This window comes from Netta rufina (assembly GCF_964035555.1).
Source record: "Netta rufina genome assembly, chromosome: 14".
Lineage (NCBI taxonomy): Eukaryota > Metazoa > Chordata > Aves > Anseriformes > Anatidae > Netta > Netta rufina.
In genome coordinates, this window is record NC_140137.1 from 10,161,093 (window position 1) to 10,183,887 (window position 22,795).

Sequence of the window (22,795 nt, forward strand, 5' to 3'; positions counted from 1 at the left end):
TGCTCTGGCAGAGAGAGGGATATTATTTGTATAATGCAGTCGTGGAATTTGACAAGACCCTGATAATGAAGTATTTTGACAGCATGGGATTATGTATTCAGTTTAAGTGTTGCACAAGTATACATATGAAGAACACTTGCAGGGAAATGTTAAATTTATAGCATCGAGTCATGCTAAGAAGCTGCTCAACATATTAGGTCCCTACTTCCTTTGGTTAAAATGGCACAACAACTTGTTGGGGAGGAGGATTTTATTCAAAGTGGGAAGTTTAAGTAGTTCAGGTCTTTGGGTTCTGAGATGGAATCACTTCTGTGTCTGTGCACTTTCCTTAGCAGGAGGGAGGATGTGCTATGTATACCTCTAACACTACCACACTTTGAAAATAGTGTTTCTTAGCTTCTCGAATAGCAGTTTACTAATCCCATTCAGAGTTTCAGACTTGAAGTCCCACAGCTGAAGTTTCTCGTTGCAAGCAAAAATGTGAAACTGGGCAGATAGCTCTCATTTCTCCTCCCTGGGCAGTCTGAGGAATTTAGGATGAACGCCCTGCCCTAGAAATTAGCCCTTTCAATGACGCTGAGTGTAATACTTGAGGGGGAAGAAGTATGTGTGCTGTGAAACTTTGGCTCTTCAGCAGAGAATTTGCTCAGGGTACTGCCTACTACTGGCAGACTGCGGCCTGCTCTGAGGCCCACATACAGAATATTCAGAATATTTCAGAAATAAGCCAGGAATCAAGCTTGTATCAGAGCTGCTGTTGCCTAGGCAGGCCTGGCCTTTGGTCAGATTCCAAACAGAGAGAATATTTTCAGTATTTATCCAGAATCTTGAGTGGAGTGCAGTGATTTTTGTACCCACAAAATTGAGTTACTCGCTCTTTCACCATCTTTCTGCTGTTGACACTCGTCTTGTGCATCAGCTGCTTGCATGGTTCTCAATGTTGTGTGACCTTTCCACTACAGAGAAAGCCATTTCATTTAGAAACTCAAGTGTTTCTTAGTCATCAAGCATTGTTAGTGTCATGCGTGAATGGATTATGAATAAAACCCTTTCATCTGTGGGCTCGGTAGTGCCTGTTATCAGCAAGCTGAGTTTATCCCCAGGCAGGTAGAACAAACAAACTGTCCTTGTTCCAAGGGACACCAAAAGGCTCCACATTTTTGTTCACAAAAATCTCAAATTGGGTGAAATTCAAAAAGAGGGGAAGCTAGCTGTTAAGGAATCTGACTGCTTGCATATGCATTAAATACCAAATCCTGCGTGTACCCGACTAGTGCCACCACCTAGATGTACAGGTGTGCTTACCAGCAGTGCAGAGCTCTTTGCAGCGGCTGCAGCTCTGCCCCCCAGGGGTGGACTGCTCCTCGCACTGACACTGGAACATGGCAGGTACCACCTGTGTCACCCCTCACATCCAGCTTTTGTACTTTTTTTTTTATTTTCTACAGCAGTTTACTTGTCCGTGCAGCAAATACACATCCAGTTCAGGCTGTCTGTCCTTCACAGTTAGCATGGGAATCGACTGCTTGCAGAGCTTCCTGAAATAACACACACAAATGCCCACGCATGGTTTTGTCGTCTGGTCCACAAGCCATGGTAGAAACTGCTCTGGAGTGCTAATGTGCGTCCTTGGAGCTTAGGCTTTGCTCCTTCAGGTAGGAGGAAAAAGGGGGATTTACTGATTAGGCTGTGCATGAAAACACTGCTTGCTCAAAGCAAGAAAGCATTTAGTAAGATGAAGTGTAGAAATCATGTCAAGATTTTTTTTCTAAATAGCTTGACAGCGTAGTTCTGGTAATTCTGGCCATGAAAGCTGCTATTTGTGGTGGGATTTGATTTTATTTTTTTGACAGACAAGGATGGGACACCCTCCTTTGATTTCATAGCTCACCAAAGAGCCCCAGTTCCTAAGGGAAACTGTGTTACAAGCATCAACTCGGATAAATTTCTTTAGTGGAAATATAGAATGATGCAGTACGTTGACATGAGACTGTGGCATTTCCTCTTATTTCTTTTGTGTGAACACAACTGAGGCTTAAAAAACAAAAAGCAAACAAACAAAAAACCAAACAAGCAACAAAAAAAAACACAATAACATAGCCAAACACCTACATTTTAACTGTCCCTGTGTGATGGGCTTGCATGCAAACTGTATTGCTTACAAAATTAAACCTGTGGGAAGAGGGGTCTGGGGATTAAGGAGTGGCAGAGGTTTGCAGGTAAAGATACTGGCCTGGCTGCTCCTGCAAATATGAAATTGCTATTTCATTCTGAAAACCTGTAGGGAAGTGAGGAAAAATGCATCTCTCTTTACCGTTGCCTTCAGCCAGACATCTTCCTTGTCTAACCTGAGTGAGAAAAAAATCTAACCAATGTAATTTTTCTAATGGATGCCTTTTGCTGTCTTCTGCAGTTAAAAATAGCACGTAAGTATTAAATAAATAAATAAGCTTGTGGGATGGGCTTAGCACTTCTCATCTATCTTGGGTGCCTCTGTGGGATGTACTTAAAAATAGAAATAACGTTCTCACCAATTTATGTTTTTCTGATGTCTTAAAGTAGCACATCCTCAATATTTTATTAATGAGTCCATTTAAATTTAATGAACACTTTGCATACTTCTTAGCTACTAAGAACAAAATGTTGGAGTGTGTAGTATTTTATTAGGGTCTGCACCAAATGCTGGGGCTGAACTTGTCCTGGAAGTAGTTAATTTTAATTGGAATCTCTCTGGGGTTAAGTGGAGTTTTAAAATTTCAGGATGGACACTTAATCCACTGTAGCATAGCTACCAGTATATTGAATTTATCTCGTTTAATACTATTTGAACGATAAAAGGGCCTCTCTGTTAAGCCTGGTGGCTTTGTGCTCAGGAGCAGCCAACTTCTCTGTGCCTTAAAATACAGCTACTGTAGCTCACAGCGAGCTTTTTCAGTGAGCAGTCTTGCAGCGTTGGCTTTTTGTGTGTAAGCAGAGCTGTCACATTTACTGTGTGTAACACTCGAGATCGTGAAAAGTGGGGATGTGAATATTTACCTTAAATGCTGGGGAAAAGTAAATGAAGTTACTCAAATGTTCTAGCAGTGGGTAGAGAGTTTTCTACCCCTTTGGGTGAAATATTCAACAGAAAACCATAAAAAAACAAAAACAACAACACCTCAAACCAACAATGGTGATGTAAAGGAAGCGTGCCTGTTCTGTTTACTCCCACCCTGATCCAAACACAAAAACCTGACTCTGGCAAAACTATTTTTCCCCCCGTTGAGCTGTAATTATACATCATGCTGTGGTGCTTGCTGCCTCTGGGCTGAGGGCTCCCTGCGCTAAAGCTCAGCTCTTAACGTTTGTGCCTCAAGTCCTGCATCCCTCTGAGCACCGTCCCTCATTTGGGTGCATTTGGATTTCCATCATCTGAAAGGACACATTAATGCCTTAATGTGTGTGCTGTCCTTTAGTGCTCACTGCATCTCGGTGCAGTACATCAGGAGATGGGGACCAGGGTTCAGCAGACCATCAGGATGCATCTGCTCCCCACTAATACTTTGTTTGCTTAAAGTATAAAACTAGTACAAGGAGAACACGTATTTATTTTATTTTTAAAAGGAAGTTACCCTCCATGGTGTTAAACTCTGTTTCTGTTTGCAAATGAAGGTTTTCACACTGTTACCCAAGACCGTGAGAGTGCAAGGTGAAGAGGAGAGAGGGTGATAGTTAAAGGCACTCAAACAGCGCATGACACTGGGTAAGTGGGAGAGGAGCCCACAGCCCGGGTGTGTTTGGCAGGATGTCAGTGTTGCTTTTAGCATTGATTGCATTTGTTGTGCAGAAAGTCCTGAGGAGGTTGTTATGTTAAAGTAAATCACTGGGAGTGTTGGAAAAGTTCTACTCCCTGCTGCAGTTATTTCACCTTCCCTCACTGATCTTGGTGTAAATCAGAAGAATTGAAGCTTTTTTGGAAATGAAAGCTGTGTCTGTGCTCAGAAGCATTGGACAGGCACACAGGGTATTGACGTTGGGTATCTGTGTGCTTTTTAGGTGTTTATGGCTGACACACTACTGCTGTGTTAGCTTTATTAGAATGGTGTTATTTCACCTTTGTTCAGATGACAATATTACCTTGTTTCCATCCTTACTGAGATGATTCTGGTGTTTGGGGAAGTTTTGGGCAGATGGACTTCTCCTTGCTCTGTAGAGAAGTGATTAGTTTTATGAGAAATCTTCATACCAAGATCTTTTTGGTACACAAAAAGTCACTTTGCGTAAAGCAGTCATCCCCAGCATGTTTGGGTGGACAACAGTCTGTACTGGCAGTGAAAGCAAACCACAAGCAAAATACCATTTCCTTCTTCCTTGCAGGGCCAAGAAGCCCAGTAGTGATGGGAATGCGGATCTGTGTATACCATCAGTACTAATTAGACATCCCAACCTGCCTCGTCCTTGCTCATAAGGAGAGAGGAGACTGTAAAGACCCTCCCTTGCACAGCAAAATGGACCAAGGTTGTGCATGGCTTGGAGCGAGGGAGGGGAGGGAGTCACAGTAGTTTATTTTTGTAGCAACAGTAATTAAGGATGAAAGTAACATTCAGTGCTTTTATTGAAATGTACCAGGCAGCTTTCTGTCCTGGAGATGGTAAGTTAGCACCCAAGAGCAAGCATCCTCTTAGGGCTTTGTCAGTCCTTGATGCCTGAGCCACTTGGCATTAATTTAATTAAAGATATTACGTATCACAGACATACGAACTCATTTGCATTAAAGCCAGATCCTTTATCAGAAGGTTTCTGGTATACAGGAGAGAAATCGGACTTCTTTTCCCTAAATGGGGCTGAAGCATCATCTGTAGTTCAAATGATTAGGCATGAATTTTATTCTGCCACAGATCTTGCACATCAAGTCGTAGAAAATACTCTGGTGTCTTACCTGTTAATGGGGAACGTCTGCTAAACTCCTTACTCCTTTTTGAAGACTCCTGTGCCACACGCCTGACCTTTCCTAACACCCAAGAGGTGCTGCATAAAGATGCCAGTGGTGGGGTGCTGCTGTAAGAGCTTCCTGCAAAAGACCCTGCGTATCCATCTCTTAGCCTGACTTTCTGGGCTCCCAAAACTGTAATTGCTAAAAGTGAGTTGCTAAACAAAGACAGGAGAGGAAGCAGTATAAGATAGTCAATAAGCTCAGGAGCTGGTCTTTAAATTTGTACAATAATTCAGAAATATGCACTGCAAAATTGTAGAGTAGATCTTTAACACTGAGCATTTAAGATACGTCTCACTTAAAATAAGTAGCTACAAAAGTGGAACTCTAATTTTTGCAGTGCTTTGTATGTGATAGCTATATTTGATTTATTAACTGTTATGTTGATGAATCTATGGTTGCAGAAATTTATACTGTATGTTTCACAGGGGCACCTTTAGTGTTTTGAATTTCATCTGCTGCTGCCTGTTCAGCTGTAAAATCCTTGTGGGTTTTTTCCACCCTTGCCTGCAAGCTGCTGTATCCATTGCTGGTGGGTTCAGGAGATAGAAACCACTTTCTCAATAGCTTGTTTGTCTGAAGAGATTTTTAATTGTTGTTAAGAATTTTTTTTATGTATTATATTGTCTGCATTCAAACATAAAAACCGTGGTGAACCACGTGCTTTTCTGTCTGTATACAGAATCCTCGGTCAGGTTTTTCTAATGTCTGTTTAAAACGATAGTGAATGATATTTATAGTGACTCTAGCTGTCTAATTTTAGATTCAGTCGAGTTATGAAAGCTTTGGGAGGTCTGACTGTGAAAGCATATCTGTCAATATGATCAGCAGTAGTACTGAGATGAGCATGCAGGCTATAAAAGTTAAGGAAACTTGAAAATCTTTCTGTCATAGATATCATAAAACTTACAACAGAGGCTACTTAATTATTTTTGTATGAAGATCTGCCGAGCAGAAAACAGTTCTTAGTTCAGGAGGAGGTTTTTCTCTTTTTTTCTTTCTTTCTTCAGTTTAAAAAAACACACCACCACAAAACAAGAGTGAGGAATTAAAACCAAGAAGAGCTGGTGTATTGCAAGGAAGCAGTCTGGCTGCTGTTAGCGCCGAGGACATAAGCATGTATGAGGAGAGTGCTCATCGTGTGTCTGTTTCTTCTACCCATTGGTGTCTATTTTTAAAAGCTGTTGACATCAAGTTCCTTCCTTAGGCTTATCTTTGCTAAAATGGTTAGTGAATAAATACATCGAGTCCAGTTTTTAGTAAAGCTGCACCCAAACTGCATTAATAGCATCGTGCCTGCGAGCAGTGCCGCTAGATGTTTGAAGGAGGCTGGCACGCTCAGGGGAAAGCCGCAGCTCGGCTTTGGTGGTGCCTCCCACAGGCTTTGACCACTGGGTGTTGTGGTCTAGGTGTCGCTTTCCTTTGGGCCGCTGACACGACGCAGGGGTGTGACGAGTGTGAGCAGGGCTCCCACCACCAAGCTGCTCGATCTGCAGCCAGGCAAGCACCAGCTCCTCGCGTGTTCAGCATCCTCTTCAGGGAGCGCCTCTGAGCCCACTCCTGCTGCCCTCTCTGTCCTCACAAAGTGAGCACCTCCTGCTGGTATGAAGCATCGCAAATGCTCTGGCCGTTTCAGTTCTGCTCAGGCACAGTAATTGTTTTTTTTTTTCTTAGGAGACTTCTTCTAAATCAGGGATCTTCAACCAGTGCCCCCCGGCTGTGCACGCCCTGCTCAGACACCGATTTCAGCCTGCTGCAACCCACGCCCTGGGACTGCTTGGTGGCAGCTCCTCCTCTGCCGCCTCCTGGCTCCCTGGCATCTCCTCTGTCACACAGCCCATACACCTGGCAAGGTGTTTTTTTTCCATTTGTGAAAAGTCTTTTCCTAGGAAAGTGTATGTGCAAGCAGTGCTGGGAAAGAGTGGATGTGCTGTGCCTGTGCTGCAGCCCTTTGCATGAGCAAAGTCCTTAAAAATGTAAGACTTGGGTCAGGGAGGATCCCTCAGCTCTGCAGTTGTCATCATTTAAGACCAGCCAAATATTTAGGAGGTCTAACAAGTTGTCTGGTGAAAGGCAGAGAATTGTTTAATTTTTGCCCTGGATCCATGTGACATTTAAAAAGACAAAGGACAAAAGTGAATCACTACACCAATGATTTTACCTTCTTCTGTCCTTTGGAAAAGGAATTAAATGTAGATGCAAACTATGAAATGTTTAAATTATTTTCAAGGCTGTGTTTTGCATTCTTTTCTACCACTTTGTGGTCATTTAAAAACAGTAAGCCCATACGCCTCACTACGTGACTATATTGCACTGTTGGCAACTTCATCTGTTTTTTTATTTTTTTTTTTTTTTAAACTAGAACTCTGGGGAGGAGATAGCATACAGAAATGCATGAGAATACAGCTCTTCCTGGCTGGAAATACAGCACATTACTTCAGTTCTTGGGTGCTTAAAGAAATGCATTTGTTTACCTTCACACTGAAAAGGGGCAAATTTGTAGCATTAATTTATAGACTATGGTGCAGTAGAAACATCTTTCGTAGTAACCACTTCAGAGCTGGTAGTAGAAAGCTTTGGAGAAACCTTTGATTTGATTTTTGTGTTTAAGTGGAGCTCTGAACGCTTAATCTCTTGAGTACTCTACCCATTTCCCTTTTGAAAGCCTTCTGACTGAGAGGGGCAGGGAGATAATGTGAATAATGCAATCCTGCATTGACCTGGAATCTCACAGCCGATTGTTTCTACTCTTCAGATGTGTTTTGTTCTGTGTTTGCTTCAGTTTTTACTCCAGAAGGACCCATTCAAAGTGGAGTGTTACTGGGAAGGTGGCTGTAAGGTATAAAATAAACTGAGGTAGAGAGAGCCTTGATTTTATGTGAAGTGGTATAAAAGATTGCTTTCCTAAATAGTAAAGTTAGGTGTTGCTTTTTCTTATCTATTTCATACAATTCTTTAGATTGCTTTTACTGGAATCAGAAGATGGATGCATGGAAGCAGTACTGCACAGCACGATGGGGCTGCTGCTTTGCCATGTTCCCATCTTTAGAGCTGTTGACACGTGGGAGGGGGGAAGTGTGTATTTTAGCAGGGCAAGCACCAAGAACTAATTTTTTTTTTGGGGGGGGGAGAGGTGTCTGTGTTTGTAGTTTACTACAGGTATGAGAGGTAGCATGGAAGAAAGCAGAACATGCATTTTCTCAGTTCAAGAGAGCAAGGAGTTGGCTTCCCAGCACAGATCGTGGCTGTGGACCCTGAAAGCTGTAAGCAGCGGAGCAAGACTGAGCAGGTTGCTTGCTTTCCTTTATGTAACCTTCTAGTTTCCCCCAGTACCTCTGTTCATGGGGCTGCAGGATGGTGAACAATGTTGCTGAACATCTCTAGCTTTAAATGTCCTTTGCCCCAACCTCAGGTTGCTTTTGGCACTGATCAGTTCCCAAGTTCAGTTCTTGATGTAGCTGCAAGCACCTACAGCAGAGCAGCTCAATGGGCGGTGCAGGAGCTGGGAGTCAGGCAACTGCTGGGATGGTTTTGCTGCTTGGAAAAGTATCCATCCATCTGTCCACAGCCTCAGAAGTGGATGGGGAAGGGATCATTTATGAAAGGTCTCTATTTTTACAACTGTCAGCTTGTGTGTGTTTCGGACAAGTATGTAAACCAGCACCGATTGAAAATGCAACGCACTGCAGAGGAACCTCGGTCTGCCACATAACAAAGTGACTCTTAACAGCATCGTTAAATGGGTTAATCATTTCCATCCCCTCTGCTGGAGAGTTGTAAGCTGGGTGTGATGCCAGGTTTCTGAAGAGCTCTGGGATGTGTCCCCTGTGTCCTGGGAGGACGGCGCTCTACTGCGGTGTGATTAGAGGTGAGAGGCAGAGATACGTGAGAGGTGCTTTGATTGTCATCCATTGCTAGGCTGTCACAGTGCAGCCTGTGGCCAGATCAGAACCGTATGTTTATATAGCAGCATTCATTAGAGAAACGCTCGTAAAAGTGAGCCCTTCAAGAGATCCCCTGGCTGAAAACTAGAGAAATGCCAATAAATTCTTCTGTAATTGGCAAATTCCGTTTGAGAAGGTTGCATCTAGAGCGCCTACTGCACAGTGCTCCGAAGTGTGCATGTTTCTTTGCTTCTCGAGGAAGGAAATAACAGCCAGACTAATGTTTGGCCGGTTTATTGTTTGTTTTATGTATTGCAACCACTTTGCATAGCATGTAGTGGAAAGCTCAACACGGAGTTTTGTGAGAGGAGAATGAAGGGAAATGCCAATGGCTTATCAATGAGTCAAATAATGATAACTGTTTGAATGGGATTGGTATATTGCTACTGCAGGTGCTTTTTATTTCAGTGGTGCACCCATTTTTGTTATGTTTTCATCAGATTTCTAGATGTTGTGGATGCCCCATTCCTGGAATTGGTAAAGGCCAGGTTGGATGGGGCTTTGGGCAACCTGATCTAGTGGAGGGCATCCCTGTCCACAGCAGGGGGTGGAACTGGGTGATCTTTAAGGTCCCTTCCAAACCATTCTGTGGTTCCTTATAGCCTTCATGAGTGCTTGTGGCACTGTAGTGTGTCTGTGGCAGCTTTCTCATGAATCGTGTGTTTTCAGTAGGAATTGCACAAGTCTCATTGCTGCTTCTGGTGAAGTGTCTTGAAGCCAGCAAAGGACACGTTACTGCTGCGCAGGCTGGAATGGGTACTTGGCAGGACTCCTAACCTTGAAACGCAGTGTATTTTCTCAAAAACCTCTTGAGTCCTGATGATCAGCAGCTAAGATAATGCTGTCTGACATTACTGCTGCGATTAATGTTTTTAAAATAGATGCACAGTATCCTTTCTGAGGGATGCTGGATTTCCATGTTTTCCTCAAATGGAATATTGAATCAAGTCATCAGGATGTAAAGCAGTTGTGGCTGACTGAAATAGTTACATATCTAAGTACAGGTTAGAAAGCATCAACCCTTCAAGTAAAAATGCACTTATGGCTACATCCTACAGTTGTTTTCCTTAAATATTTTTAACTTCTGCTCTTGTTTTTGAAAGGTATTTTGGGGAGCTTCGTCAACATAATTGCTTGGACTCTTCTCAAGTCTCTTCCCCTGGTAGCATATGCCCGTCTGTTTTCTGTCTTTGGTTTCAGTTTGCCTTTTCTGCTGTGGTAAGGACGACTGTACAGCACTGTTCTCAAAACTGCAATTTTTTGTACCATTAACGTGTGGCCAGGAAAGTGCAGCTAACTGCTTTAAGGGGAAGAAGAAAAAAAAAAGACTGACTGACTGTATATGACGGCCATTAAACACTCAAAATAAAATTGGCCTTGTGATGAAAAAATGTCTCAAATTCATTTCAGAAGAATCATTTAGGTTGAAAAATACCTCTAAGATCATCAAGTCTAACCATTAAGCAACGAATGAGCTGCAGACTGCTTGTCGATGGTGTGTTGCAGATCTTCTGGATAGGAAAACGTCTGCTTTAGGTGAATAATTCCTTTGGTATCTGGTAGTGGCCAGGACGTGATGTGTAGTTTATTAGATACTCCACAGTGGACTTCTACCCCCTCCGTGACTGCTTACAACAATGAAACAGGGTATCTGCTTAATCTGCCTTGCTGTCTGCTAGTAAAATGAGAAAAAGAAATATGAAGCATTTAAAATGTATTCCTCATAGAAAATGTCAGTGTAAGCCACGAGAGCCACCTAGGAGCTGCCTTTGCCCTGCACAGGTGGTCTTCAGAGGTGGTATTGTTTCTGTAATTGATATAGATGTTCTTCCCCCAAACTGGTGCACCTGAAGCACTGTGTGTTAGGAGGATTGAGTAGATAAATGAGGGGTCAGCAAGGCCTTAGGTGCCTCGCTTGTTCCCTGCCCACTCTTGCACCCCACTCTTCCTCCGTGATCTGGAGTGGGTGGTGGTCAGCATATCTGTCATATTTCTCTGTTCCAGCTTAAAATATCTGAATAAGACGATGATTGTATCTTTTCTACAAGGCCAAGGCAAAATAGTTATGTTCAGAAGTGTCTGAGTTGCAGGAATTGGCTTCTTTTGGGGTCAGGTGATGACTAAGGAGAAGTCCTACATGGTGTGCATTATGGAGCCACACAGTACTCACAAGTCTGCAAGTGACCCAAAAGGAGATGTGTTAGCACTCTAAATCTTCCACATTGTCTTTCAATAAACACTTTGAGGTGGTAACTTCAAGTCATTGCAGGGTTTCAGTGAGTTTTATAGAATAGATTTACCACTAGAAATGGAGGAGAAAACTCCCCGGTTCCTGGATATCTTGCACTGCCCAGCGCTTTGCACGTTTACCAGGCTGGTAGGCAAAGGAGTGTTGAAGCCTCACAAAACCATGTGAGAGATACTGGCTTCGTCTGGTGAAATATGGATTTACCGGTAAAAAGAAAAAGTACTAATTTCTAAGTAATTTCATTGTTCAGAAAAAAAAATAATTAAATTACATGCCTGTCTTTAATTGTTTTGTAGCAATCAAGTAAGTTTTTGTAGATTACAGCTAGGTGTTATATTTTTAACCTGCCTGGGTTCTCATAATCTGTGCAGACTCCCCCAAATTTACACACTTAGAGGGTGATACAGATTTAACTAACATTGCCTTCTACATTTATGCTTACTCAGTACTTTTTTTTATTTATTTATTATAAGTAAGGTAACTCTGAAGGAACAGCATCTTGGAGGGTAAAGAGGACGTTACATGGAGTAAAACGCAATTCTGCAGATTTTCTTTAAATCTTTTCTGTAACCTTATTTAATCCTCCCTCCCTCCCTCTTTTTAAATAGTCCTGTGTTGTAGTTTTATTTTAGGACATAGGTACTAATGTGGGATTATGTCAGTCTGCTTGACCTCCCTGGAGCCTTTAACATTTTTCCTGGTTATCCTTGGAGACTGAGCATGCAAATGAATGACTCGGTGCTCATTAACTTGGCTTTGAAAGTCAACACAGGGGTATCAGCAAGTTTGGCAGCAGTAACAAAATGTTACAGGGCAAACTTATCTAGGTTATTCTTTCTTCCCATCCCCCTGTTGCATGTAGGTAGGTTGTGGAGGGGAATGGATTGCTGTTTAGTCTTAGAAAGCAGACGTTTTTCACATGTCCATCTCTCGCTGCAAACTGATGTGGGACTTCAGTGCATTCCATAAAAGCCTACGTTTGCTTTTGTGTTCAGTCTGTGGGGTTGTCTCTGCTGCTGTGTTAGCTCAAGCTATAATAAGTACCATCCTGAGCCAAATTTCCATCCATATCCACTTCTAGCTCATATTAAACTCAGTCTCAAATATCATTCTGCTGCCCAGAGAGGGCATTGTGGCTGGCAGGGGGTTGCTCAAGGTTAAGCGCCCTGACGCTGGTCATGCAGTGGGGATGGAGCAGCTCGAGTTTCAGCAACTGTTTGAGTTGCTGTTGGGACCTCCCTGTGCAGGGCACTGCTTCCACTGGTCACACCATGCCTTCTCTGCCTGCCAAGAGAAAGGATGTGCTGTGTCTTGGGGTCGGTACATGAGTCAGTGCAAGGTAGAACAAGCAGCAAGGACAAGTGGATTGCACCTAATGAGATTAGTCCCAAGCAAAGGTAAAGCTGCTGTCTTTGCCTTTTGTCCTTTATTTGGAAAGGAGTGCAGCAGGCTCTGGCATATTTGTTGGATGATGAAGTAGTTTATGGTGTTGATCAATAGTGCCCTGCTGATCTCAGCGAGAGGAAAATCCTCTTAAAGGGAAATGCAAATAGAGAGCAGTTACCTTGTCTTCCAGGAGTAACTGGAAATAGCAAAGCAGTTTGTCATGTTAGGAAAGTGAGGCTGAATAGCTGGACGTTCTGTATGTGGTTATTATGCAAAACATCCTGTTGTAATGGGCAAAGGCTTTTTTCCCTCAGAAAACAGTGCTCCCAAAGCATGTTGTTGCTCATAGGGTGATGGAGCCCTGTTGTAAATACAGGGGTCTAGTTTAGATTTAACACAACTTCTCCTGTCTGAATGGCACCTTCTCTTTTATTTCTGAAAAAAAGAGATGTTTGCAGCTCAGGAGCTGATATGCTTTGTTTTGTGGTGGCCTTTCTGCTTCTGTGCATCCTCCCACTGACCGGATAACCTGGTCACATTGCAGAGTTAGCTGTCTGTGGAGGGATGTGATGCAGGCTCAGATGATCAGAATACCATCCTTTTTTTTTCCCCTAACACCACTTCACCCCCTTAAAGGAAATGGATAAAGGAGAACAGCAAATGCAAATGAAAAGGGTATACAGAGGAGCTCTTTTACCAAAAAATGAAAATCTGGTTATCTAAGAAGCCTGTCTAGACAGACATCCATTTTAATGAAATGCAAAGCAGAATAGTGCATGAATACTTCATTAGTAAAACGACTTGTCATCTTTGAACCCTGATGTAATGTTTCTTGAAAGCTGTTACCTTCTTGCAATATTAGATTGAAGTTTTACAGCGTGGTGGAGAAGTGGCAATACATATGGTATTGTTAATGTGACAACTACGGAGCATTAATGCATAATTGACTTTCTCTATCAAACCTCATTTGGTTAAAGGAATGCTCACCAGCAAACCCCTTCTAGAGTTTGTAGCACAGCAAAAGCCCGCAAGGAAACAGAAGTGGAAATTTACTGTAAATGATGCTATGACCGTGTGACTGGTTAACCAGCCTCTGAACCCACAGTTGTGGTTAAAGTTCACGGTCTTCTTGTGATGTTTAGCTCACAGTTATTAGTGGTGGTCCTGGTCTAGTTATTGGCTGCCCTCTGCTCTGTTGTGAGTTACAGGTACACGTTAGCTCAGCTTGTGGCTTAGTTGAGTGCATCAACTAGAGAAGGTGAAAACCGAATGAACCTCGCTGTAGGTATTTGTGCTCTACTTAAACGTATAAAGCAAAAAGTAACTGTTCTGTAAGTTACATCGCTGTTAAACTTTGAGCTTTCAGATGTAGACCACCTCTTCTCTAGCTTCCTCTCCTTGTCCAGCAGACCACTGCCATGCCATTGACCAGGAAAGCAAGGTGAGACTGCAGACCCCAGTTCTTATGGGCCTACCACTGCCATGGTCCCCTGCAAATTGAGGGGGGAATTGCACATTGCAGATTTCATGCTTGAAACACAATTGTTCTCTTATCTGAGGAAAGAAAAAGCAATTTCTTGTGGCTAAAACATGGATAGAAGAAACATGCAAATGGTTGCTGCCTCCTCTGCCCCTTATGTTTTGGGATGAAGTGATGCATTCTGTCAGAGTTGACAGAGAAGACTGCCATAGGGTCAGCTCGGTCCCTGTTATGTGGAGTGTGTAGTAAGCAGTGTGTGTATCTGCGTGCCCCATCATCACCCATTTGTGGTGAAACCCAGTTGAGTGGCTTGGTGTTGCTCTAAGGGTCACGTAGGGGGGCTTTGCTTCCAGCCTGGATTTTGGCGCCCCACTTATTTAGAGGGGTTATCTGGCAGGAGATGTGCAGGGTTGTACTAACTGTGGCTGAAATCTGAGGAAAAGTGGATTGCTATTCTAGTGCTGAAATTTGTCTTTCAGAAGATGATGTTAATCTTAATTAACTTTTACCTTCAGCCCAGTTAATCAGTGCTAATGAATTAACTGATGCTGGTGCTGTTACGACAGAGAGACAGGCTCAGCATATCCAGTAATGCACTTTCCATATCTGCACCAGCCTTTTCCAAACGAAACACCTCTGCTCCTTCCCTGCTCCCTCCCACCCCTCAAATCCAACCCAATACAAATGCAAAGACAAAAGTAGGTAGTGATGACGTGCAGACAGATCGGCTTTAATTTACAACACGTGCATGAAGTGTATCTCTCACTTGGGTAGTGATGGTGTATCCCTCTTACCCAGCAAATTGCTGCTGAACCAAACTTGTCTCGTTGCGTCTCAGTTTTCCTGGCTTGTTTCTGCAGGCGCCCCGTGCTGCTGATGTGGTGGGAGCAGCTTGGGTTACCCTCCTGTGTTCCAGCCTGCAGGCGTGAGTTGCAAAACTGGTTTAAAGAATGGATTACTCATGAGATCTGCTTCACAAACCCTGCCCCTCGCTCGGGTGAGGTCTGCTGCACTGGAAGCAGAGGGCTTGAACACGCACGCAATCTCTGACTAGATACTCGGGCTGAGCTCTGCTGTTAATTACAGCTAGCTGGGATCCTTCAGGTTGGAAGGGACACACGAGGCTGTCCAGTCCAGTGCTCTGCTGCAAGCATGTCTTGCGTTACTGCTTTGCAAGCTCCTTCAGACAGCTGAACATACATTATTTTATCAGCAATCTTGGAGCCCAGGTGAGCTCGGCTTGCTGAAGAACACCCAAGCAGGGATCTGAGCATGAACAGTGCGGTAGCTGACTCAGTGCAGCACCCACTAGCTACATCTCCTGCCAGGAACGGGGCGGGACGATTACAAAGGCAGTAGCAGAGTGCCAAAATTTCCTGCTCCTCTCCCTCGCAGTACGCTAAGTGCAATTCCAGTCTGTCTTGTGCCAGTTGCCACAAGCAGGAATGAGCCGTGCCCCGCTCGTCGAGCAGCTCCCGAAGCTCTGGCATCCCCTGCCGCCTCTGGGAGCGGCTCTGCCATGGAACAGAGCCAGACCGATGATGCTCTCCTAATGGAAGAGCTTTCTCAGGGAACTTGAAATGGGAATTATTAAATGCTTAACACTTACGACTTACAAAACACATTTTTTAAGGTACTGGAGTAAGTTGTTTGGAATAAAAAGAGGCTGAAGATGAGAGCAGAGCAGCGTTGGGTCAGTGGTTGTGCAGTGGCTTAGAAGGCAAGTGCATATCTTCATAAAGAGTTGAGAAACAAGACTGTACATCGCTTATTGTAGCTTAAATTTGCATGGCCAATGGAAATTTAGTGTGGAAGAAGCACGAGAGGGGGCCCATGTATTTAGTTTATTATGAAATGGTTCATCCACACCACTAATGATTCTAGTTTAGTGTTCTCCATACATGTTTTGAGGCACAGGCTTCCACAAATAATTCCCACACGGTGCTCTCCAGAAAACGGGCGAGTACAGCTGCTAACTGCAGCATTAATCCCTTACAGTTGTCATTACATTATACGGACTTTAATGTGAAATAACTTCTGTCTTTTAACTCCTCCCGGTTTGCAGTGGTTGTAGGTGAGCTAGAACAAAGCTCTGCATGTTTTCACTTGTTTGGCTCAATCCTGTTCTCTTAGCGAGCAAAGTCACCCTTCACCACTCGTGCGTGCTGTTGACGTCAGTGTGCTTTTTTCTTACAAGGTTCTGCGTTTCCCAGCCATGACCTGGAATCAGCTGCTAATACAGATGAAGAGATAGTTCGGCTTTTCTGCCTGACTTAATCAGTGCTCTCTAGGAATTGTTGTGCTGTAGGATCCAGAATAAGACCCACTTGTTTCCTGATGCTTGTAATGAGTTTCAGGTATTCGTGACCTGTTTTGGGTAAAAAACCAGTAGTCTACAGGTGAGAGCTCTGCTATTGCCAATTTATTCGGCAATCCATGCTGAGCTTGGTTTTGGAGTGGAGTTTTTCAGTAAGAAAAACAAACAAAGCAGCTGTTCCTAGGGCAAATGTGTTATACACAGACACTTAAGCTCCTTAAATTAGCTAGTCTCTTTGCAATGCTAGATTTTAGGTTGTGTTGTTTTAATTTCTCTTCCTGCAGCAAGTCTGTCTGGGGGAGGGGAGTAAGAAAAGAAATCTGCTCGTTTTTTCTGAGCAACCCTCTGCAAAACTGCTCAAAATCTTAAAAGGCACTTTAGGAACAGAAAACGAGAAATTTGTTGCTTTTTTGTAAGAGAGAATGTTACATAGCTTTCTAGAAATGCCATTAAAATGCATTAAAGCTTTTTATGTTTCTGGATGGAGGTGCTCATATACACGTAATTTCAGTAACTCTTAGAGAAGTTTACCTTCATGCTGGTTAGGTCTCTCACTGGTAGTGCTCTCATGTGCAAAAGGCCAGTACGTCCAAATTCGGAACTGTTTGGGGATGGAAACAGTATCTCAGCCAGTCCTTTTTCAGTGTTTTCCCTTACAAATCCAGAGAAACATCCACATCCTAATAATCTTAAGAAAACAACTTTATGGTCTGCAAAGCAATTCATTTCGAAATGTTTCAATTCCGTATGCTGGATGATCACATCTGCTTATTTTTCCACCCGAAACTCTCAAGCTGTCTCCTACCTGGATAACAACCAGCAAGAAGCTCGGTCTTGTGGTTCTTTCCAGAATTCCCCAGTCTCCAGGGCTGTATTACTTTCGAACTACTAAAAAATAATACTAAAAGACAACAACAAAAACACCACCTGCCTGTGGTTCTAGCTTTGGAAAGGATTAGTGTGTCATTATTGAAGTCATGAGAACATCTAGAGAACTATTTAAGTGCATGATGAATACTCAAGCATATAAAGTATCAATGTGCTTAATTTATTCTCTCCTTGCTATTGTTTTAAAGTCTTTTTATAACATCTTGGTCTTTCACGTGTGTACCTCCGTGTGTGGCACTTGCTTTTCCTCCGTTTTAAGGGAGGCTGCATCCTTCCTGTGCCGTAACCGGCTGCTGAGGACCCTTGTTGCCTAGGGAACAGGGAAACCTTACAAAAAATAATTTATTTTTTTTTTATTTCTCTGTGTTTTTTCATGAGAGCTTGACATTCTTTTCATGCCCCTTTGTGCTGAATGACTTCTGTGGCCAGAGCTGATGTATCTCGCAGGAAGGCTCAGAAACATGGTTTTCAATTATAGCAGGGAAATTAGGAGGGGGCTGCAGTCCCGACGTGTAATTCGCCGTGTGCTCTGCTCTGTGCAAGGGACGCTGCAGCGAACGCCTCGGTGAAGAGCTGCCATCTGGCTGGGGAGATAGGCCCGGTCGTGATGGCTGTGGGTAATGTGCTCGCTTTCTCTTTTCCTCTCCGATAACTTGCTTCGCCTGCATTGCTTAAAATAGCTCCAGACTCACCGTCCCTTCAGGTAAAAGCACTCAGCCGTCCCTTAACTTCTGAGCTGCAACCAACACGATGCTTCTTCACGCCCTGCCTTCGAGTTGTTACCATTGACAGCATTTTGAAGGTTGTCAGCAGAGCCCCATCCTCTTCAAAAATCCCTTAGAGCCTGGAGGAGCCCTGCGTGAATGAGCTGTCTGAAGAGGACGGGGCAGTGCTGCGTGCCTGTGCGCAGCCATCCATCCGTACGTCTGTCGGGAGCGAGGGCTGACGCCTCCTGACCCCCCTCTGGGCTCTTGCAGACGTGGTCTGGCTAAGTAGGTGCAGTCGTAAAGTCTCCTCGGCTTGCAGGAGACTTCTGCTTTAATCAATATGTCCAGTCTTGACGATATCGAGTGGTACGTGAGACGGCTCGAGGGTCTTAGGAATATTTTTACCAGCAAGAGTGGAGGGATGGGCGTTTGTTGGTTAGGTTTATGGTAACTTGTGCTTGCATCATCAGTTTGTCACTAACTGATCGTCAGCCTCGGATGAAACTGTGCAGGTTTTATTGGCGAGAGGTTTTCTGTGCTGTCTTAAATAAAAACAAACAAAAAAAAACTCGCCCACACCTCCAAGTTAGCTGCTCTTTCAGAGGATTTTAATTTTGTTTATCTGATTATGATTAAGCAATCCCATGTTTATAGCATATGCTTTGACCTTGATGTTAGTTCAACTGGGCAAGGATATAAATGATGAATAAATACCATAGCTAGCTTACCATTGTAATTGAAATTAACTCTTTAGTGTACTTCTCTAAAATAGGGACATTCTTTTTAAGATACCTAGCAATGGTACAATTTTATCTTTTCTGCCTAAATTTAAGAATTATTGGGGTTTGGGTTTTTCTCTTTTCAGCCAAAACAAAAAACAAAAAACTGTCTGCTTTTTCCTATGCATTGATTTAGAAGTTAGTACTGTGCCATTACCTAAATTGATTAGGTGTACAGAATGAAATTATCATTTTAAAACTAAAATATGAGAGCTTCAGGCCCTGGTATATAAATCACACGCACAGTATGCTGGAAGCTCTGGATCCAATACAATTTTGATAAAGCTGGTTTGCTCTGAGATTCATAAATGATACAAGACTCTACTGAATGGTATAACTATTTCTGCAGAATTTCCTTTTTTTGCTTTGTTTTCCCAACAAATATCACTGCATGACAGCCTCAGCACTAGTGGTACAAACAGAATAGCCCCCCAAAGTGGCTGTACCTAAAACACTGATATTTTAGCCAAAGATTTCCTGTGTTCATCAACATAAATTACCCTTAAAAAAATAAAAAAATAATAAAAAAATGGGGAATTTCTGCCTGAAAGACAGTATATATCTGGCACAAGAGTGAGCTAAGCAACAACAAATCCCCAAGTTATAATTTTATAGTGCAGTAATTTTGCTGATCAAACAGCGAAGTTTAAGACAACTCACTGTCAGCACAGAAAAGCCTCCAACCAAGAAAACAAAACAAGAAAAAGCCTTAGTTTATAACAAGGAGCAGTAGAGCATTGTGTGCAGAACTGCCGAGTCAAAGAGTTTTTTAAATATTCTGTAGCTCAAGGACTTGGCTGCTCTTCAAACACTTCCAACTACAAAAGGATGGAGAATCTTGCAAGTGAATGTGCCCCCTCTAGGGGCAAAAATGTGGAAATCTGTTACAGCAGGTAAACCCAAGACGCTGGTGAAGCATTTATTTGGAGTGTGACTACCTGGGGTTTTTAACCCATCTGAGAAGGGATTTCTGTTGGGACTGGGATGTAACTTCCTCTGCGTTTTGTTTTCCTGGTTCACTGCAAGAGGTGATAGGTGCTGTGTGTTAGGGCTCTCGTTTCTGGGCTTCTGACACTTGAACTCTTAGGAGGTTATGAAAAATGTGCTGCTGTTTGTCAAGGGTAGTTCTTGAAATGCCTTTTTATAAAGGGTGTGAGGGTGTTTCATTGTTTTTTTTTGTTTGTTTGTTTTTGTTGTCGTTTTGTTTTTTTGTTTGTTTTTAAAAAAAGGCAAAAAGCTGTTTGTTAGTTCTGTAGGAGCTGTAATTGAGCTGTTCTGTGTGCATGTTGCACAATTTCAGTAGGGAAGGATATGCCATATGCAAGGCAACACACCACTTCCCTGTCTTGCTTTAACACAAACACACAGATCATCCTGGGGAACCTCTCGGGATTTTGGGGGGAGAAAAATCATTCCTGAAACTTCAGGGATTTGAATGTGGGAGCTGCTTTAAACTTGCATCAGTTCTGTGTCGCTGCATGTCACTGCTCCAGCGATGACACCACAGCCACAGAGTTGTTGAACTTGGGTGGTCATGTTTATTTTCTCTGGCAGTTATCACTAAAACACAAATCCTATATAAAACCACTTCAGCAATTTTTGAATGTTTGAGAAGTTACAAAATCATTCTTTCATAGTAGTCTTTTGCCTCCAGTCTTTGCCATTTTGGGTTTGGGATCGTGCGTTTCATCCCAGCAGTGTTTTCTGGGTGTTCGCATGCCCTAAATCTCATCCATGCTGCCAGTGAAATGCTTTTTGTTTAAATTACACATGGAGAAAATAGTATCCTCCCTCATCTTTTCCTTCCTGCTGCTTTTGAAGTTTACCCTGCTTTATCTGTCGGGTTGGGTGCGTTTGGCTTTTGTGGGGAGTGCTTTAACTCAACCCCAAGTTTCCATATGAAAACAAGGTAAGCAATTTTTAATGAATACTTCAAGGTTTCCTACTGATCCGGTAAGGCCTGAAATTATCAGGTGTGTTAACAGCAGGGTCAACGCTTCCAAGCACAAGTGCTTCAGTTTTCAATGTGAAATGCATTGATGCTCACTTTCCCCCTTCTCTTTTACCTCCTGAAGGTGCTCTTACGGAGTGTTACGATGAACTGGGCAACCGGTACCAGCTCCCCGTCTACTGCCTCGCTCCCCCCATCAACATGATCGAGGAGAAAGGCGACCTGGAGACTCTGGATATCCCCGACCCGCCGCCTAACTCGGGGCACGAATGCCAGCTTCGTTTGCGCCTGTCCACAGGCAAAGACCTCAAACTGATGGTCCGCAGCATGGACACGGTGTACCACATGAAGAGGCGGCTGCATGCGGTGGAGGGAGTGGAGCCCGGCAGCCAGCGCTGGTTCTTCTCGGGCAGGCCCCTCGCAGACAAAATGAAACTGGAGGAGCTGAAAATCCCAAAGGACTACGTGGTGCAAGTCATCGTGAGCCAGCCCTTAGCGAACCCAACCCCGGTGGAGAACTGATTTCTGCTTGTTTATTGATTCTTCTTTCCTCCGTCTCTGTCATGGGATTGGTTTTCACTGCCCTCTCTTCTTTTGGTTTGTCCTGCTAATGGATTGGTTCCAAGAAATGACCAGCAAAAATTCCATCTGTGATGGAGATCTGCAAAAACAAAACATAAAAATGTAAACTGGCCTTTGGGGTTTGCCTGATCTTGTATTTAACACAACCAACAGCAAGCAGCACAGGGCAAGGGCAAAGAAAGGAGTGGGGAGGGGAAGGGAAAAGGGGGGACACGCAAAGAGGGGGGGAAGAGGTGGTCTTTCACTTAAACAATACAAATACGTAATGATTCTTAAAACTGTAAGTGGTGTCCTGATCTACAGAGCAGGAGTAACAGAGAGCACTTTGATTAAAAAACAAATAAATACGAAAATCAATATTTCATATCAGCACCACCTACAGTTCATGCAAGACTTGCAGCTGCTCTGGGTAGGAGCCGCGCTGCGTGTCCATGGGGATCGTGTGTGGTTTGACCTAACTTGTGTGCTTCGTCCGGGTGCTGCCGAGGCACCGTGAGCCCTGGGCGGAGGAGCTGGGCTGGGGGCTCTGTCCCTGCCCCACGTGGGTGGCTCCTGGCGATGCTCAGACCAAGCAATTGTACATTCCAAGGTGGCAACGCAGTCCTGTGCCATTGCTGGCTCCGGTGCTGGGGAAACAGCCTGCTGGAGCCTTAGGCAATAACTTCGTAAATGTATACTTCTGTGTACTGTACTGTAAACCTGCTACACGACTGACTTAGCCTGAAGCTTACAGGCTGACTGGCACCCGAGTACGTGCCTGCCCAATTACTCTATGTCACTCAGATCATTAAAGCAAGCATTGAACAAGCTAGCTCAGGTGCGTGATGCGCTGGTCTGCGATTAAGGGTTAGGTGCACAACCTTTGTCAAGTGGCGCTGGCCTGCTCGCTGTAATAGGTCCAGGTTAAATTGCAGTTACACCCACACCTAACGGATTGCAACTTCCCCTGCTCGGCTCCTAGAGGGCACAAAGTGTGGGAATAGGAGGACACACAAGCACACAAATTCCAGCTTTTCCTCTTGAGTGTCATTTGCAGCAGCAGTCTGTCTTCTAGCTCAGGTGATCCTGTGGTCAGGACAATTGGAGGTACCCTCACCAACACACGCTGGCAGCCCAGAGCATGGTCAGAGTGTTCAATAGCCAGTGCTTTTCCCTTCAGAGTGTAAGAGCAGCCTTTTTGGCACACAAGAAGTCCTTTTCTAGTCTCAGAAATCTGAATCAGATGAGCATGTCTGTGGGGGAAAGAACTTGATGGTCACCTTGGTTAGAGATGCGCTCTGTTCCTTGGCTGCTCTGCACCCTTGTCTGGCAATGCCTTTGGTTGAGATCAAATTCCCTGTTCCTTTTAAACATGATTGCTAGTTGGCTTGTTTTTCCAGCCATTACTGAAATTACTTTATTTCTTCCAAAGTCTAATATGCTGATCAGGCTAATCCTTTTTACTGGTTTCTGTCTTCCCTCTCTGCGTCTAGGGTCTAAACCTACAGTTGTCCCAACTCTTAGTCATCTGCTAGTGAAACTGGTGGGTTAGGATTGACAAT

The 22,795-nt window shown here is 43.6% G+C and overlaps 1 protein-coding gene across 1 annotated transcript in view; it reads left to right on the top strand.

Moving 5' to 3' along the window:
• UBTD2 (ubiquitin domain containing 2) overlaps nt 1–21,422 on the top strand; it is a 53,827-nt gene extending 32,405 nt beyond the window's left edge. The window contains exon 3 of the mRNA XM_084295160.1: nt 20,797–21,422. Within this exon, the coding sequence (XP_084151286.1) occupies nt 20,797–21,194 (398 nt within the window). The 3' untranslated portion in view covers nt 21,195–21,422. The remainder of the gene's footprint in view (nt 1–20,796) is intronic.
• The last annotated feature ends 1,373 nt before the right edge of the window (nt 21,423–22,795 follow it).